Source organism: Mus caroli, unplaced genomic scaffold (assembly GCF_978045245.1).
Source record: "Mus caroli unplaced genomic scaffold, Mus_caroli_1 scaffold_4, whole genome shotgun sequence".
Classification (NCBI taxonomy): domain Eukaryota; kingdom Metazoa; phylum Chordata; class Mammalia; order Rodentia; family Muridae; genus Mus; species Mus caroli.
This window is the reverse complement of record NW_028227259.1, coordinates 88,768,668-88,786,765: the sequence shown is the minus strand read 5'-3', so window position 1 is coordinate 88,786,765 and position 18,098 is coordinate 88,768,668. Positions and strand designations below refer to the sequence as shown.

Sequence of the window (18,098 nt, the reverse complement as noted above, 5' to 3'; positions counted from 1 at the left end):
CAGTTAGTGTCTGGTTGCTCTAAAAATCTCTACAGCAAGCACTGCACATAGCAACAGTTAGTGAAATTAACTTCAACACATTTTAAAACTCTAAGGAAGATGATACCTAAGAAAAAAAATACATTTTGTATGGAAGGACCTTGTCTGAGGGTTTCTATTCTTGTACAAAACCATGACCAAGAAGCAAGTTGGGGAGGAAACGGTTTATTCAGCTTACACTTCTCACATTGCTGTTGATCACCAAAGGAAGTCAGGACTGGAATTTAAGCAGGTCAGGAAGCAGGAGCTGATGCAGAGGCCTTACAGGGATGTTACTTACTGGCTTGCTACCCCTGGCTTGCTCAGCTTGCTCTCTTAGAGAACCCAAGACTACCCAGGGATGGTACCACCCACTAGGGGCCCTGCCCCTTTGATCACCAACTGAGAAAATGACCCATAGCTGGATCTCATGGAGGCACTTCCCCAACTGAAGCTCTTTTCTCTGTGATAACTCTAGCCTGTGTCAAGTTGACACACAAAACCAGCCAGTACGGACCTTTAGTAACTTGGGAATCTGGTTTCATGCACAATTGAATTTCACGTTATAGAGTATGAATAATTAAGTGCCATATTTGCTGTTTAATAGTTTGGGTTTTTTCGCCCCTAGTGCAAGTAAAAATTTACCTACCATGACAACAGAATCTTTGGAAATCGATGATGGATTATACAGGTAAGAACTTCAGAGACTAAAACCCACCTTTTATAATGGTTAGTATAGAATCTCATAGTCTTTTTGATGGCTATACCTGTGAAGAATTTCATATGGATATTCTACAAGTTCTTTTAAATTAAAATTGAGATTTTTGTGGGATTTTTCTCACGTTATATATAGTATGAAAGTTTTAGCATGTAATTTTACTCTCTAATAAGAAAGTAAATGTCTTGAGTTTAGAAAATGGGTTTTACTACTATTCTTTTTTTTTTTTTAAGATTTATTTATTTATTATATGTAAGTACACTGTAGCTGTCTTCAGACACACCAGAAGAGGGAGTCAGATCTTGTTACGGATGGTTGTAAGCCACCATGTGGTTGCTGGGATTTGAACTAAGGACCTTTGGAAGAGCAGTCGGGTGCTCTTACTTGCTGAGCCATCTCACCAGCCCCTTTACTACTATTCTTGATAGTGTAGGGGTTTCTTCAGTTATTCAGTCAAATTTAGAGGAAAATTATTTTAGTGAATTCTCAAGAAAATACAATGTAGATAATAGAGAAATTCATGACAGAGTTATAATTTGGATGAACTCTAATTAGAGTTTTTTTTTTTAAGTGAGATATACCTTGATAGGAAGAGTCTTCTATGCATTTATTTAAAGGTCCCTTAGTGGTGGTACTTTTGAGGAAATGTAGAAATTTTAGGAGGTAGGGCCTAGAGAGAGGAAGAAAAGATGACCTACCATGAGGCATTTCCTCAAGTGAAGCTCCTTTTCTGTGATAACTCCAGCTGGGTCAAGTTGACACAAAACTAGCCAGTACACTGTTCAAAGTCCATTCACTGATACTCCTAACTTAATAAGTTTGAGAGTCTGAGAATTTAGTGACTCTTCGAGACTTCTGGAAGACTAAGATATATAACGATGCTGAATCTGCTGCTCCTTGCATCGTAAGACCATATAACAAAGAAAAAGAATGAACTCAGATTAAGTTCTCAGCTTCAGGTGTATATAACCAAATCTCCGTGGATTAGAGAAATGGTTCAGTGACTGAAGGCGCTTGTCACCAAGCCTGACAACCTGAGTTAGTCCCACATGATGGGAGGAAAGCACCGACTCTGTAGACATTGCCCTTGGACTTTTCCATACAAACTTGTATACTACAGCAGTATTCAAACATACACTCACTAAAATATTTTTAGCAACAAACTTCAGGGAAATTAGTATGCTAGAGTAGAGTTTCCATATATTGGAAACCTATATTGGGAAGATCTGGAAGGTTTATTTACCAATACTTTAAGAAACATGTTTATGAGGGGAGCATGAACATCCATGAAAAGTTCTGTCAGGTCTCTACATGCCAAATGGTACAGTGGGAAATGCTGTCATTTGACTGGGAACTGAGTTGCAATGAGACCCGGGGGTGGAAGGGTCAGGATCCTGCAGGCAGCATCTGACAGGGCTATACATGGAGCTGTGAAGATGAAGCTTAAGCTCCAGTCAGTTATCTGGGTTGATGGAGAAGCCAGTACATGAAAAAAATGTATGTTCAAGAAAGGTGCAGTCAGTACTTAGAGCCAACAAGAGAGAGATTATGTAGTTCCAGCTGGTAAGGGCAGGGCTGGGTAACAATCATGATACCATGTGCAGCAGATGCTGGACAAAGATCCAGTGTTTTAGGGTGGCTTTGATTCTGTCCTTCCCTTCTCTATCTCAAATAGGTGAAAATGCTCACTATGCTAATTTATCTTAGAAGTATGTAACATTGCTTTTTATTTTTCAGCTCACAGCTAAGAGTTTGCCTCTCATCACAGAATATGCTATGGACTTAGACTTTTGATACTAGTGTGATATTAGAACTGTTAAGAATGGAGGATGAGTCCTAATGTTATGGTTTGAATATGAAATATCGATACACACTGGATTTGATGCTGGTTTCCCAGCTGGTGGTGCTACTTGGGGAGGTTTCCTCCTCCTACCATAGTTCCAGGGATAGAACTCAAATCATCAGGCTTGTGCTGAGCACTTTACCTTCTGAAACATCTCTCCAGCCCTACTTTTTAGTTTTTACTTCACTGAGTGTAATTATCATTAGTTTTAAACTTTTACTTAACTACATAAACTATATAATTATATAACCACTAGTAATATACTATAATTATCATAGTTTCATAAAACTATACATTAGTATGCTTATTCTATTGGAAAATTTGTGCTCTTATTGTCTTATATTTAGTTGTATTCATGTTATAAATTCACACTGTATCATTACTGTGATTTAAACAGTTAACTTTAAATTCTCCAGTTATTTAAAACAGGAGAATGGATCTAATTCCTATTATTTCACAATGGTCCAAAGTAGAGTCTCAGGTAACCAGGGCTGGCCATAAATTTATAGCTTAGGATGAACTTAACTTCTGGATCCTTCCAACCCCTCCCTCCCAGGAGCTGGAATTATACCAGGCCCAGTTTATGCAGTGCTGGGGATTGAACTCAGGGCATTGTGCTTGCCAGGCAGTCATATTCTACCAACTGAGCCGCATCCTGGTTGTTCCTATTTGATCACTCTTTGAACTCTTTTTTTTTTTTTTTCTTTTTTTTTTTTATAATGAGTACACTGTAGCTGTCTTGAGACACACCATAAGAGGGCATCAGATCCCATTACAGATGGTTGTGAAGCCACCATGTGGTTGCTGGTAATTGAACTCAGGACCTCTGGAAGAGCAGTCAGTGCTTTTAACCACTGAGCCGTCTTTCTTTGAACTCTTTAGAATTCAGCTTAAATTAACCTCATTTTGAAAGTGTTTGTTCCTAACTATATACAAGTCATCTCTGCATTGCATAGTTTCTGGTACTTTTGTGTATTACTTACGGAATTGTTTGATTATTTGTCTCATAGTGAGTGGCATAGTCATTTTGCTGAATATTTTACTTTTTTTTTTTTTTTTTACTATGTGACCTTTTATAGTACCCCTATGAAGTTCTTCCTATTTTTTCTCTGCACAGTGAATACATTAAAAACCTAAAATATTATTTTTTTTAAAGTTAGATATTTCATGTTATATATGTATATATACAGTGTTTTTATCTGCATGTGTGTGTGCACCACATGCATGGCTGAAGCCTGCAGAAGTCAGAAGAAGGCATAGATCCTTCTGGATTTGGAGTTACAGATGGAACCAAATCCAGGTTGTCTGTTAGAGTAGCAAATGCTCTTAACCATTTAGGCATTTTGCCAACCTCCTGGAATATTGGTATTAGTAAATAATATTGACATGTAATAAAGATTATTGACATACATCCAGAAGAAAATGTTTAGACTATTCAGAGGGAATGGAAATGATTTTGTATTAGGAGTTACAGAATTGGATGTGTTCAGAGAGAAGATGCTTATTATAATATATTCTTCAGAGAGATTAGATGAGTTCTGTATGGCTTCAAGAAAGTACACTTAGGACTGCTGTGTTAAAATATGACAACATGGTGTTCTTTTAGCAAAGGTAGAAATTTTAGTAGCTAGGACTTTCTCAAAGTAAACAACTAGGTGACTTCTTTTTCCTGGTCCTTTTCACTACTTTATGGCATACACACTTAGTAGTGTCATTGGTATAAAAGATCAGAAAAAATGAAAATAACTGAGCATTTACATTAATCCAAATGAGTAAATCTCATAAACGTGGATGGGTAAGGTTGTTCAGTGGTTAAGAACACATACTGATCTTGCAGAAAGCTGAAACTTAGTTCCTTCCTAGCACCCACAGCAGGCAGCTCATGAACCTCTTGTAACTCCAGTTCTGGGGTGTCTGATACCCTCTTCTGGCCCCTGTGGTCACCCTTACAGCCCCCACATGTACGTATAAATAAATCCTGTTAATGTGGAAGAGGGAAATCTCAAGAGGTCCTAACCTTAGACAAATAACTAAAGGCAACTAACGACTGCTGAGAGTGGGAGAAAATAGTGTACCCAAGAAAGTGTCCTCCAGTTGGCTTCCTAATAACAAGTAGTCAGTTCTGAGCGTGTATATACATGAGTGTATACACATTATATAGACTGAACAGATTTTGTTTATATATTTAGGAATATATATTCATATACATGTGTGTGTGCATGTCTCTGTTCTCTCAAAAATTCATAGGCTCTGGCATCTTACACACACAAAGTATAGGGAGTCAGGGAGAAGAGATTGGAAGGAGAAAATGATATTTAATTAAAGTAAAAACTTTAAAGTGAAAAACCATAATCTCAGAGGAGAATCTCCAATGTAATTTTATTCAAAAAAGCAAGACACATATTCAAAATGAGCTAATTCACATAAAGGTGAAACAGGCCAGACACACTCTTAACAGACATAATGGGAGAAAATGTGTAGTTTTTTCTTCTAAAGCTAAAGTCTTATGTACTGATTGAAAATGAACTTTTTGGTTTTAGGCTGAGGATACAGCCCAGTTCATAGATAGTTCTCCTTCTCTGAGGTCATTCCCTAGTACTCCCAAGTGAATAAACTTACCTACTCTCTCAAAGTTCTGCTTTATTCTATTTTTTTTTTAAAGAACAAGGAAGGAAATGATAAAGATTCAAATTTCCATCTAACTAGTCAATACTTCTAGGATTTTAAATACTAAAATATGTAAATTATTTTAATATACATTAAATATGTCAGTGCTTTAATTTCAGAAGTAAATATAACCAAAGGTTACTAAAACTATTTCTTGCTTACACCAAACTCTTACTTCTGACTCTCATAAGAATTTACTGGAATTGTATTATCCACATTATTGCTACTGACTTGTCATTGAGCTGACCTTCTTTAATTTCCAGTGCATATTTTTTTTTAAAACCTTGACCTGATCCTGCTTGATCTTCAGATGTGTAACGTAACAAGTTCCAACTAATTGTGCTTTACCAGGTCTTCAATGCAAAATAGAACTCAAGAATTACATGACCGATTCTCTTAAAAAAAAAAAAATGAAATTTCCTCTCCAAAATCCTGTTTGTTATCAGAATTTTAGATTAAAGATAGCAGAATTCCAGGCCTTTGGTGACCCCCTGGAATGATGAAATGCGAGTAACAGGAGGGAATGGAACACTGAGAGTCTACCTAACATAATTGTATAAAGAGGACAGTTCCTGCTCAACTCTGCTCTGTTAGAATGTGGATTGTGGTGACAAACGACATCACATTTAAAGTTAATTAGCTAGCAATTCAGTTGGTTAACTGTAAATGCTGTATAACTTATCTAAAACAATTCTGGACAGAATCGAGTGTTGTAGCTGTTAGTTAATGAAACTTTAAGGCATATTTTATTTGATGAAATAATGATTTTGTTTTTCATTGTGCTTTACATATAGTCGCCAGAGATATGTTCTTGGTGACACAGCAATGCAGAAGATGGCCAAGTCCTGTGTCTTCTTAAGTGGTATGGGTGGTCTTGGAGTGGAAATTGGTAAGCAGTATTTTTTTTTCTACAATTTCTATGATTCTTTTGCATAAGATAAAAAATATTACTCTTATTTTCTTTAAAGGAAATTAGCTTCCAAATATTGGTCAAATTTTTTAACAAGATATTTTGTAGCAGAGGTATGGTCTTCCACCAAAAACAAAGCCAATACTTCTTATTTGGTAACCTTAGTAACTATTAAATAGCATTCCTTTGTTCTGTGTTTTGTTTTGTTTAGTCAGGGTCTTACCATATAACCCTAGGTGTCTGAAACTCAATATGTATACCATGCTGGCCTTGAATTCACAAAAATATCCATCTGTCTTTGTCTCCTTGGGATTAAAGGCATGTGCCACTAGACCTGGCTAAATGATGATTCTTACTTTATTATGGTTTCATAGTGTATTCACTAAAACACTGAAAAATGAATAGATATCTTTTAACGCTTTGACTATGCAAAATTGTATCAGTTCGTATTGTCTAACTTTCTTTTTTTTTTTGGATTTGTTTATGTTATGTATATGAGTACACTGTAACTGTACAGATGGTTGTGAGCCTTCATATGGCTGTTGGGAATTGAATTTAGGACCTCTGCTTCGCTCTGGTAGGCCCCACTCAGCCCCAAAGATTTATTTATTATTATAAATAAGTACACTGTAGCTGTCTTCAGACACACCAGAAGAGGGCGTCAGAGCTCATTATGAGTGGTTGTGAGCCACCATATGGTTGCTGGGATTTGAATTCAGGACCTTCAGAAGAGCAGTCAGTGCTCTTACCCCCTGAGCCATCTCGCCAGCCCTTGTCTAACTTTCTTAAACAAGTAAAAAAAGTTACAGTTACTCAGAAGTGTGATGAAACTCCATGAATCTGTGTTTGGTATGAATTTACAAAGCTAAGTTATTCTTTTTTCTTTTTCCTTTACAGCAAAGAATCTTGTTCTTGCAGGGATTAAGGTGAGTGTGTCTACCCTCGGTATGAAAAGTTGTTTATTGTGAACTGTTTTGGTTTTTTGCTGATTTGCAGTGATCACGTACTTTGTCTTATTTTCTATTTTACATAACTGAATCAATGCTGTTGTTCTTTTTCTTAATTTATTGAAAATTTAAACATAAAAAAGAGTCACCTAACACATTTTTTTTTTACCTATCACACAGCTTAGGTTACCAACTCCACATACATGTATGTTTTATATATTTGCTTCCCCGTCCCTGCTGTCTGCAACTGCTAAATTCTTTTCATAAGAACTCAAGCTGTTTTATCATTCTTAAATATTTTTAGTATATATCTTTAATATAACCACAACTTAGTACGGTTTTAACACCTTAAATGTATTTGTTTTTTTATTACTATAAAATCATTTACTTCAAAATTTAACAGCATCATTGTTATATCTAGTTTGCATGGGCAAAGATTTTAGCCTGCTCTTTGGTTACTATCTTTCACAAGACTGTAAACAGTATTTATAGGATCTATAGTCATTTTGAGTGTAGTTTGTCAAATAATTTGTTTGCAAAGCTCACATTTGGTTGTAGCCAGCTTTGTTTCTCTGTGGTACTTCAGACCTTGTTCCTTACTGGCTATGGACCAGAGGTTACTCTCAGTTTCTAGCCTGTCTCCATAGAGCTGCTGATAGTTGGACAGCTGGCTTCATCAAGCACTAAGCGAGAGAAAGACAACACTAAGTCATAATCAAGAGGAAAGGGTTATCCAAAAGCCTAACTTTCAGAAGTATGGGGTGTTGGTGCCACCCTGGAAGCTTGCTAGCATAAGCACAAAATGCCCAGTTGAGAGTTCAGCTTTGTTTTGTTGACAAATCTATTTTAAAGTTTATTTTGTTCTAATCAGGTGCCAAGGAGAATCTGTATATTGTATCGTTTTCTTTTAATCTGTAGGTTTTCCTTCCCTAATTTTTTTCACCCTAACAAAATTTATTTAATGAAAAAAGTAGCTATTTTGTGACATTTATAGTGGCACATGTCTGATTCCAGCTTTTCGAAGGCATGAGGGAGAAAGACCTACAGGTGGAAGACCTAGCCTAGTGTACCTAGTAAGTTCCAGGCCAGCCAGGGCTACATAGCAAGGCCTATCTCCAACAAAATAGAAAGAATGGGAAAAAAATGTTGCATATACTGTGTCTTATATTTTCCTATATACTGGTAGTCCTAGCCAGAGTCAAAATGAGATTTGATTCCTTTAGCAAGACTATTTCACAGGAAGTATACAATGTCCTACCAGGAGACAATAATAACCTATTTTTCTCTTCTTCATCATTACTTTAGCCATTAACCATCAGAATCTTGATTCATTACTTCATTAATTGTAGTTGTCATTTCCCCCTTGTTCATTAATTGTAATAGTATTTTAGAAATATTTTTCTCTTTATTGATTACCTGATTTCACTATAAAGTGTGTAGACTGCATGTACAAAAGCAGGATAAATACTGAATTTTTACCACCCTCCAAAAGTCATCCTGACCATCCCTCAGCTGTGACTATTGAACTTTGATTACATATGTACCATGATAAACTTGTGCATTTAAATATACTGTGTTGTGTTTTTCTTCATTGTATAGTCTATTTTTAATATAAAAATTGGTTCATCTTTCCAGTGGAATCTTTACGTTTTTGAGGTTTTTTGGCATAACACCTGGAGTCTTTGTCATTTTAAGTCTTGTTGAGGGATAAAGATGAAATGTTAGTCATCAGGAAGCACTGAATTGTATTCGGATTTATTAAGTTTCTAATTCCCTTATAGGAATGGATTACTTTTTTACTTTCTGTTTTTGTACATTTATTGTAAAATTCATGTTTTTAATGACAGTCCATTTGCCCTATATTATATTTTACTTATATGACGTGGTTTCAGAATACAATTGAAATATTACTAATTATTGAAAATTATATCTTTTATCCTTTTCTAAAATCCCTTACTTTTGACTGATAGCTTTATAAAAAAAAATCATATTCAACAACTCCTCCAGTCAGTCATGCCAACTACACAAAAGCAGTTTAGATTATTTCAGATTGGATTCTAAGTATCATTTAGTGTCACTTTTTAAATTCAATATTACTTCTTTTTATGTTTATTTCATTCAAACTTAAGCATTAAATAAAAAATATTTTCAGGTTAGTCTGGTTTCTATACTCTTTTTTTTTTTTTTTCCCCTCCTAAGGCCATCCACTTTTAAATTTTATTTACTCATTTGTATTTAAATATAAGCAAATATATGTATACATAAATATTCCATTCAACTTTATGTATGTGTCTCTTCCTGTGCTTCTTAAAGTGCCTTGCTTTTTATTGTTTAACATCCTGTCCCTACGATTACTGAATAGTGATAATTATTTGTTTTATTTTTTAATAGTCATTTGAAGGTAAAATTGTGCACATGTATCACATTGGACAAATTTTCCCATGATGATGTACATTTTGTTTCTAGTGTTTTTAATAGAATTATACTTAATAACCTTGGCTGTAAGTGCTTTTAAATCTTTCTAAGAATGTGTTTTGGACAGATTCCTAAAAATAGGATTGCTCAGTTCAAGGGGATATATATGTCTTATTGCCAGAGGTTTTACTGAATTGTTTTCCATGGAGGCTCCTCCATGTACCATCATAATGCAACTTGTCAAATCATTGGACTTTGCCAGTCTATCTAGTGGATGGAGAAGATATTGCATACTCAGCATTCATATTCAAGAGCAATAAAATATATATTATCCCAGCATATTCATTATAAATTCATCTTTTTCTATATGGTATGTGATGTGATAAAAGTTACATTTTTTTTTCTAGTTTTTCCATTACCTTTATCATATGGAGTTTGGAATTTTTAAATATTTTTATGTTTTTCTGAATGTTTTCTTTATGTTGATTTTTATAACATGCTAATGTCATAAATTCGGAGCTTCTCACTGTGTAGTTTCTCCTCTGAGTTCTTCAGGTGTTTACAATCCTGTCTTCTGAATAATGATGTACTTGTATATCCTTTTCAATTCTTATGCCACTAAGTTCTCTTTATTACTCATGTATGCATAGTATTTCCAGCACACTGTACATAGCATTAGAGGTGGTATGCACCTTGGCTCTGTTCTGGACTTAACAGGTATTGTTCTTGTTTTTTTAAGGCCCTGACAATTCATGATACAAAAAAATGCCAAGCATGGGATCTAGGGACCAATTTCTTCTTGTGTGAAGATGATGTTGTTAATGAGAGAAACAGGTAAAGATATTTTGATACATTGTCATGGGATTTTTTTTAACTGTTATATTTAAAAATGTTTTATGTATAGAGAATACAGTTTAGATATAACTGTTTACTTTGTCAAGGGAAATTCACACCGCCTTACATAAATATGTAATGGCATTTATTTATCTCCTTTGTCAAATGTGATACATTTATCCTGTTACCTAGAAATGAATTTTACATTATTAAAGGAACTTAAAACATTATTTAGCAGGCCGGGCGTGGTGGCACATGCCTTTGATCCCAGTACTAGGGAGGCAGAGGCAGATGAATTTCTGAGTTGGAGGCCAGCCTGGTCTACAGAGTGAGTTCCAGGACAGCCAGGGCTACACAGAGAAACCCTGTCTCAAAAATAACAACAACCAAAAAAACATTATTTAGCAAAGTAATGGGTTTCATTATGACATTTTGATACATATATACCATTATAGTTTGCTTTTATCCCCTTGCCCCACACACTGACTTGCTTAGCCTCTTCTTTTTTCTTCCTTCATTTAGATATCCTCTAAACTTCATGACACACACACACACACACACACACACATATATATATATATATATATATATATATATATATATATACACACACACACACACATACCGTTACTTTTTTTCTATTGCCTTCCTTGCTTTGCCTATATACTCTTCATCCTCTCTGACAGTCTCTTTCTAGTCTCATGGGTAAATGATATCTGTAGTATTGCTGTCATTAGGAGACTTTGAAAGCTTGGAGATTAGAAGCAAGCGGGTATATGTGAAGATTGTTAAGCTTGCTATAAAGAATGTCATAAGATATATAAAGTGCTATAAAGTGTGTCATAAGATGATATTAATTTAGAAAACACAAATTTAAGTCTGTGTTTACCTACAGTATATTTAGTTTTCATTAAAATTTCATATGTTAGGTCCTTCTTATGTTAAGTGTCTAACATTGAGACTGAAAATAATAAATGAAAAATTATATTTTTCTAGGGCTGAAGCTGTACTTCATCGTATTGCAGAACTAAATCCATATGTTCAGGTCTCATCATCCTCTGCCCCTCTTGATGAAACCACAGACCTCTCTTTCTTAGAAAAATATCAGGTTAGTATTTTGTATTAAATGTTATTGATACATTCCAAAGAAATTATATGATAAAACTGATATAACCAAATACATTGAGGAGCAGAACAAAAGACATCAGGTTAAAGTAATACCTATTAAGTGCTCCATTTGAGAAAAAATTCTAAGAACTCGTTGATGTAAGAAAGGTATTTAGCAGTAATATGCTGTTGAAACTCAATGGTTTTTAACAATATGCATTTACTTGTTCTGGTTATATCTTTTAAAAGTTAATATTTAGTTGATAAACTGTGGCTTAATAAGCATTAGAGAGTTGAAAAATAAATATGAGTAAATTACAGTGTAGAACACAGAAATCAGGAAAAGTTTGAGTAAAAAATTAAAAGAAAATTTAGCTATATGAAAAAGTTTACTTTATGACATTGCTATTTCTAGAAATAGTAAAACTCGGTGTCACCCAGGAGAGATGCCTCTGTGCCTCTGTGGGTAAATTATTTGCTATCCAAGCAAAAGAACTGAGTTCAGATCCCCAACACCCATGCTGAGCCCCATTGCTTCCTAGACATCCACCCTAGCTAATTGATGAGTCTGAGACTGTCTCAAGAAGTATAGTAGAAAGTGATAGAGGAAAACACCAGATGCTGCCTCTGGTTTATACAAACATACTTAAGAAAGTTTACACATGCATGTACTGCACATAAGAAAACAAGGGCAGAAAATTTTGGCTGAAAAAATTTCCAGTACCTGATGAACACAAGTCTTTAGATTAAAAGTGCTAGAGCTAGTACTAGGCCTTATATAATTTATACTCTTAATATATTACCTTGTTATGTTTCACAAATACTGACAGAAAACACTAAGGAATAGGCCATAAAATTGATCTATCAGAAACACAAATTTTAACATACATAGGAACCCAAGGAAAACGTCAATTCCAAAAGTAAAAAAGTACTTTCTAGTGTGCAATGCCAAAGAAAACTTAGTAATGAAGTATCTGATAAAGGAAAGCAGTAGCTATAAAGAACCTCTAGGAATATTTGAAGAAATTAAAGAAAACAATACATAAGAAATTTTTAAAAATCAACAAAAAAATCTTGGAAAAACAGTAGAAGAAAGAGCTAAACAAATGAGACAAATATAGTTGACAGTTTCTAACGGTAGACTAAGATCAAGGGAGAGAGACTATCTGATCTTAGAAGCAGGCCTTTTGAAATAAAAGAGGAAGAAATGAAAAGAGCTTTGAAGATCATTGACAACCCAGTAAACAAACATTTCCCTTTTGAGATGCCTAGAAAAAGAAAAAAAAAAAAAAAAAACTATTCAAAGAAGTTCTACCTGCAGGCCTCTGTAATCTTGGGACTCATAGTTAAGGGGATTATGACCATGCAGAATTCTGTCCCTGACATATTGTAGTAAGATTGCCAGAAACAGAAGGCAGGTGGCAATAAAACTCAGTTTTACAGTAATTGTGTGCCATGTACAAGTTCCACTGATGAGCTCCTGATCTCATGCCTCTCTTATTTACAAGTATATGTAGTCTTTCCATTAGACTTACTGTAGTTTGCTCAATATCATTCCATTTCAGAAGATAGTAATTCAGCGAGCTTTATATATATACTTGGTTATATATAACCTATCCTTCCAAGATGAAAAAGACATTTTCATGATATAGCAGAAAAAATGAAGGAATTTATTACTACCAGACCAGCCTGCCAAAAGATGGTCAAGGGAGTCCACATCCAGAAGAAAAAGAACCATACCTACTATTGTGTATACATGAGAGTACCCCACTTGGAAAGAAGACACAGAAAGGGAAAGTGCAGAGCCAAGCCACATAGAGGAGCAGTTCACATTCTAAGATGCCCTCATTTAACAGCCAGCAAACTGTTCAACAGAAACTTTAACAAGAGGGGATGGAATGACGTTGTTTTTCATTCCCATGAAGAAAGGCAAAATCAAACAAATGATATTCAAAACAAATAGAAAAAATGGACATTCTTATATTATCTGTATTAATTTTAAGTGTAAGTGGACTATATTCCCCAGTTAGATGATGCAAATGGACTGAATCTAAAACAAGATTCAACGGTGTAGTGTCTATCAGAACTCCATTAGTAGTGAGCACACAGAGACTGAAAGTGTAAAAAAAAAAAATGGGAAAAAGGTATTCCAAGCCTGAGAATATAATTTACGTAAGTTTGCTTTCTCTGAAAACATGAGGGCCTGAATTCAAGTCCTAGCACTCAGATAAAAAACAGGTCATGGCTTTGCCAGCACTGGGGTGGGACTATGACAAGTGGATTCTGAGAGCTAGCCTAGTTATTCCAGCCATCCTAGAGGAAATGGGAGTTTCTTGCTCAAGAAGAGGCCATGATTCAGGGCAATATGGCAATCCTCTTAGAATAGGAAAGAAGAGCTGAAGAGATGGCTCAGCGGTCAAGAGCACTGACTACTCTTCTGAAGGTCCTGAGTTCAAATCCCAGGAACCACATGGTGGCTCACAACCATCTGTAATGAGATCTGACATCCTCTTCTGGTGTATCTGAAGACAGCTACAGTGTACTTAACATATAATAAGTAAATAAATTAAAAAAAAATAGGAAAGAAACCCCCAGAGTCCTTCTCTGGATGTCAAGTGTGTATGTGTGTACAAAAAGAGATTCCATGCAACTGTAAACCAAAAGTGAGCAAGAGTGGGTATTCTTACACAGAATAGATGTAAAAACAAAACTGTAAAACAGCAAGTCATTTAATCAGGAATCAATTCAATATCTGACAACAAGCATTAGATCTAAAGGAGAAGTAGGATCCAGGACAGTGTTAGAACTTCCAATATCATCACTGTACAGATCTTCAGACACAACAAACAGCAAGCTGGTTGTGGGAACACACACTCCCAGTATTTGAGAGGCCAAGAAAGAAAAAAGGAAAGAAGGATTGTCATAGCTTAAAAACATGCTGAGTTAGTCCTGAGTTCAAGGCCAACTATAATGATACCCTTTCTCAATTCTCTCCCACACAAAAATGCAACATTGAAGTACTATAGCTAATATACTGAGCAGCATGTATAGAACATACGTCCTCAGCACATGAAACACTCCTTAAAATATACCATGTATTAGGACATTAAAAATAAATCTTGAGATATTCACAAAAATTATAGAAGTGAGGACTAGGAATGTAGTGTAGTCAATAGATTGCTTATGCACAAAGCTTTTGAGTTTAAATGCCAGCATTAAATAAATGTGAGACATGCCTGAAGTCTTGCCACTCTAAACATGGAGGCAGGAGGACCAGAAATCCAGTGTCATCTTTAGCAACACACCAAGTTCATGGCTACTCTGTGCTGCATGAGACCCTGTCTCAAAGAAAAAAATACTGTGTCCTGTCTGACCACTATGTAATAAAATGAAGAATAACAAAATAAACTTCAAAAATCTTACCCACTCAAACTAGAAAGCTATTATTAAAAAAAAAAAAATCATTCTGGCAAGAATCTACCACAAAAGGGAAATTTTTTAATTAAAAAAAACGTAGTTATCACACTTCTAGGTATGTAACCAATCTGAATGAAATCAGCTTACCATAGAGGTACATGCCCATGCTCACTGCAGCACTGTTCTCCTTAAACATATGTAATCAAACATAAATGCCCTTGCTTCAGTATGTTCATAAAGAAAACTTGGTTTATGAGTATGTGTGTGTCTGTTCATTTGTCTTTACTCATAAAAACATATGCCGGTGTGGGGAAAAGTGTAAAAGAATGTCTAGCTTTACCAGTATGTAGTATGTTCATATATTGACGTATGACACAGCCTACTAATATATACAATTTACATGATGAAGTTTTAGGGCATGGGCATTATCTTAGCTTCCTTTTTTACTACCACCAGTTCTGCTCTTCTCTCAACCAGTGCAATACAGAGGTCTTAGATGCCTCCTTGAGTATTGGGTAGTGGGTGGCTTTAAAGGGAAACATTGAGCTAGAGAACCTGCTGTTTGGCAGTAAGTCTTTATCTATCATGAAGGAGATATTACCTCTTGCCTCAAGTTTTAAAAAGAAAGAGTGATCAGGACATTCTTGGCATACCTCATAAGAGTGCAAACACTGAGGAAAGCATAGAACTGAGAATCTATTGGTTTTGATGTTTGATAGGCAAATGGCTTTCAAGAAATTATTTGACCTCTATCCATATAATCTATTTCAAAATCTTGTTTTCACACCTACTTTTATCACAGTGTTAATAAAAAATAAGTACTGAAAATTATCTGCAATCTTAAATAATATTGTGATTTTACTAATATTATTGTAAATAAAGGTTTATTTTGTAAATCTATTGAATGCAGAAATTAGAGAGTTATGACCAATATGCTTGAAAATTGTAATTGACACTCTTGAAGCTTGTCTGAGTAATGTTTTGTTAGCTAGATTAGTGATTGTAGGACAGTGACAGGTAAGTCTCCAGCCCTCTGTTGGGAGACTACAAAACAACATAGGGTGTAAGGTTTGCTTCTAATTGTGAGTTCTTTAAAGTAAAGGAATTTATTCTATATAAGCATATGCTCTCTCTATATTTTTATTTTGGTTTTGCCATTTTGTACTTCTATATATAATTAATTCTAGGCCAGAATTCAATATAGGATAGTAACTTTTGTGAAGATAACTATGATTCTTTGGTAGAATTTGAATTTATATGTTTCTTATTGAGAAGGTATATTATAAAAGTTATTGTGTACTTTCTGATCTTTATTTTATTCTCAACAGTGTGTAGTATTGACTGAAATAAAACTGACATTACAAAAGAAGATCAACAATTTTTGCCATTCTCATTGCCCTCCAATTAAGGTAATACATGTAATTTAATAATTATAATATTAATATGCAGCTAACTAAAGGAAGAACATTTTTCGTATTCCAGTTTATAGCTTTTCACTAAGTTACTAAAGAGCTTTGTGTGTATAGTCACACTAAGATGATTTTTTTAAATAAACTTTTATCTTTAAAGACTTGTAGATAAGCAGGCATAGAGGTGCACTAAGGAGTCGGGAGCAAGGCTGGTAGACACCTGTGCACTTCAAGGCCAGCCCAGGCTACCCATCAAGTTCCACGTTAGGTAGTGAGACTCTAACCAAAAAAGCACAACAAAGAAACAATTTATAACTACACACCCACACACAAAACACACCCCCAAATTAAGAAGACTCAGGCATATAAATCTCAGTCTACACAGAATATGTCATTCTGACTCTTCTACACAAAACAGTCATTCTAAAGTTATAAAGTTCCATGTTTGATTTTACCTTCTGACAATGTCATGTGTTCTCCACCACCTAGAATAATATCCAAGGCAGTTCAAACTGGAGCAAGGAGCTTTGTTGTTGTCTTTCATAACTTTGTCTACTGCCTGCATTTAGTCTTTTCTCATGATCTAATACTGATTCTTTCTTGTTCTCTTTTGTACATATTATACTGTCCCACTGATACTTTTATTTGCATATATTCATATATTATTGGCTAGATTCTTTATATCAGGAATATATAGGAAGAACGTTTGAATTTTCCTTCAGAGAATGTACAACCTTAATGATACACTTTAAGTGGATTCATTGTGATGCAAATTATGTGACTGTTTTTCTTTAGAGCTGAATAGACTTGTGATGCCTATAGAAAGAGCTTTAAGCACAAAAACATAATTTCTTTACAGAATCTTGGGATAGAGACTGCCATTATTATAAAATTAATTTTTAATAGAGCATTTGTTACTGTATTAAAGAACCTCATGTGTACGTTTCTTGGCTTGGTTTGCACTTTGACGTCTGTGGCCTTCTTTCTGTAGACTTCTCCCAGCTTAACGTCCTCTTCTAATTTCCACTAACTAGTGCTTTTGGTGAGTGTACACTCATTTCTGTTTCTGTAAAATAATAACTACTCATTCCTAGGCAATTCAACTAGGATAATTGTATCTTATGTATTGAACTTAAAATTTATGACCAAGCCAGAATTTTTGTTATTGAAATAACAAGAGTATGTAATGGTGATACATTGAAGGTATTTTTAATTTCATTGTGTCAGAAACCCACTCACCAAATACCACATTTCTTGATCCCCAAACTAATTTATAAATGATTCATTCTGTACATGAATAATGTTACATTTCAGGGAATATACTTAATTCTAAATGAAGTCATGAATTGTTGTAAGATAACTGAAGTGGTTTTTTTTTTCTATTCACATACATTTATTTTTGTCTTTTCAGTTCATTAGTACAGATGTACATGGAATTTGGTCCAGGTTGTTTTGTGATTTTGGTGATGAATTTGAAGTTTCAGATACAACAGGAGAAGAACCAAAAGAAATTTTCATTTCAAACATAACGCAAGTATGATTACTTTAATACAATTTAGGGGTATATGTACTAATTTTTAATATTCATAGATGATTATTTATAAAAACTTGTAAAAAATAATAGAATATAAAAACTTGGTGGTCAATAACCTACTCTTATTTTTAGGCTAATCCAGGTATCGTCACTTGCCTTGAAAGTCATCCTCACAAGCTTGAGACAGGACAGTTCCTAACATTTCGAGAAATTCATGGAATGACAGGCTTAAATGGATCTGTACAACAGATAACTGGTAAGTTTACGTGTTTTATTAAT

General features: G+C 34.6%; 1 protein-coding gene across 1 annotated transcript in view; it reads left to right on the top strand.

Annotated features, from left to right (window-relative positions):
- Uba6 (ubiquitin like modifier activating enzyme 6) overlaps window positions 1-18,098 on the top strand; it is a 60,923-nt gene that overhangs the window by 1,343 nt on the left and 41,482 nt on the right. The window contains exons 2-9 of the mRNA XM_021163706.3: window positions 647-709; window positions 6,041-6,135; window positions 7,054-7,082; window positions 10,258-10,352; window positions 11,349-11,460; window positions 16,205-16,285; window positions 17,697-17,819; window positions 17,952-18,075. Of these exons, the coding sequence (XP_021019365.1) occupies window positions 647-709; window positions 6,041-6,135; window positions 7,054-7,082; window positions 10,258-10,352; window positions 11,349-11,460; window positions 16,205-16,285; window positions 17,697-17,819; window positions 17,952-18,075 (722 nt within the window). The remainder of the gene's footprint in view (window positions 1-646; window positions 710-6,040; window positions 6,136-7,053; window positions 7,083-10,257; window positions 10,353-11,348; window positions 11,461-16,204; window positions 16,286-17,696; window positions 17,820-17,951; window positions 18,076-18,098) is intronic.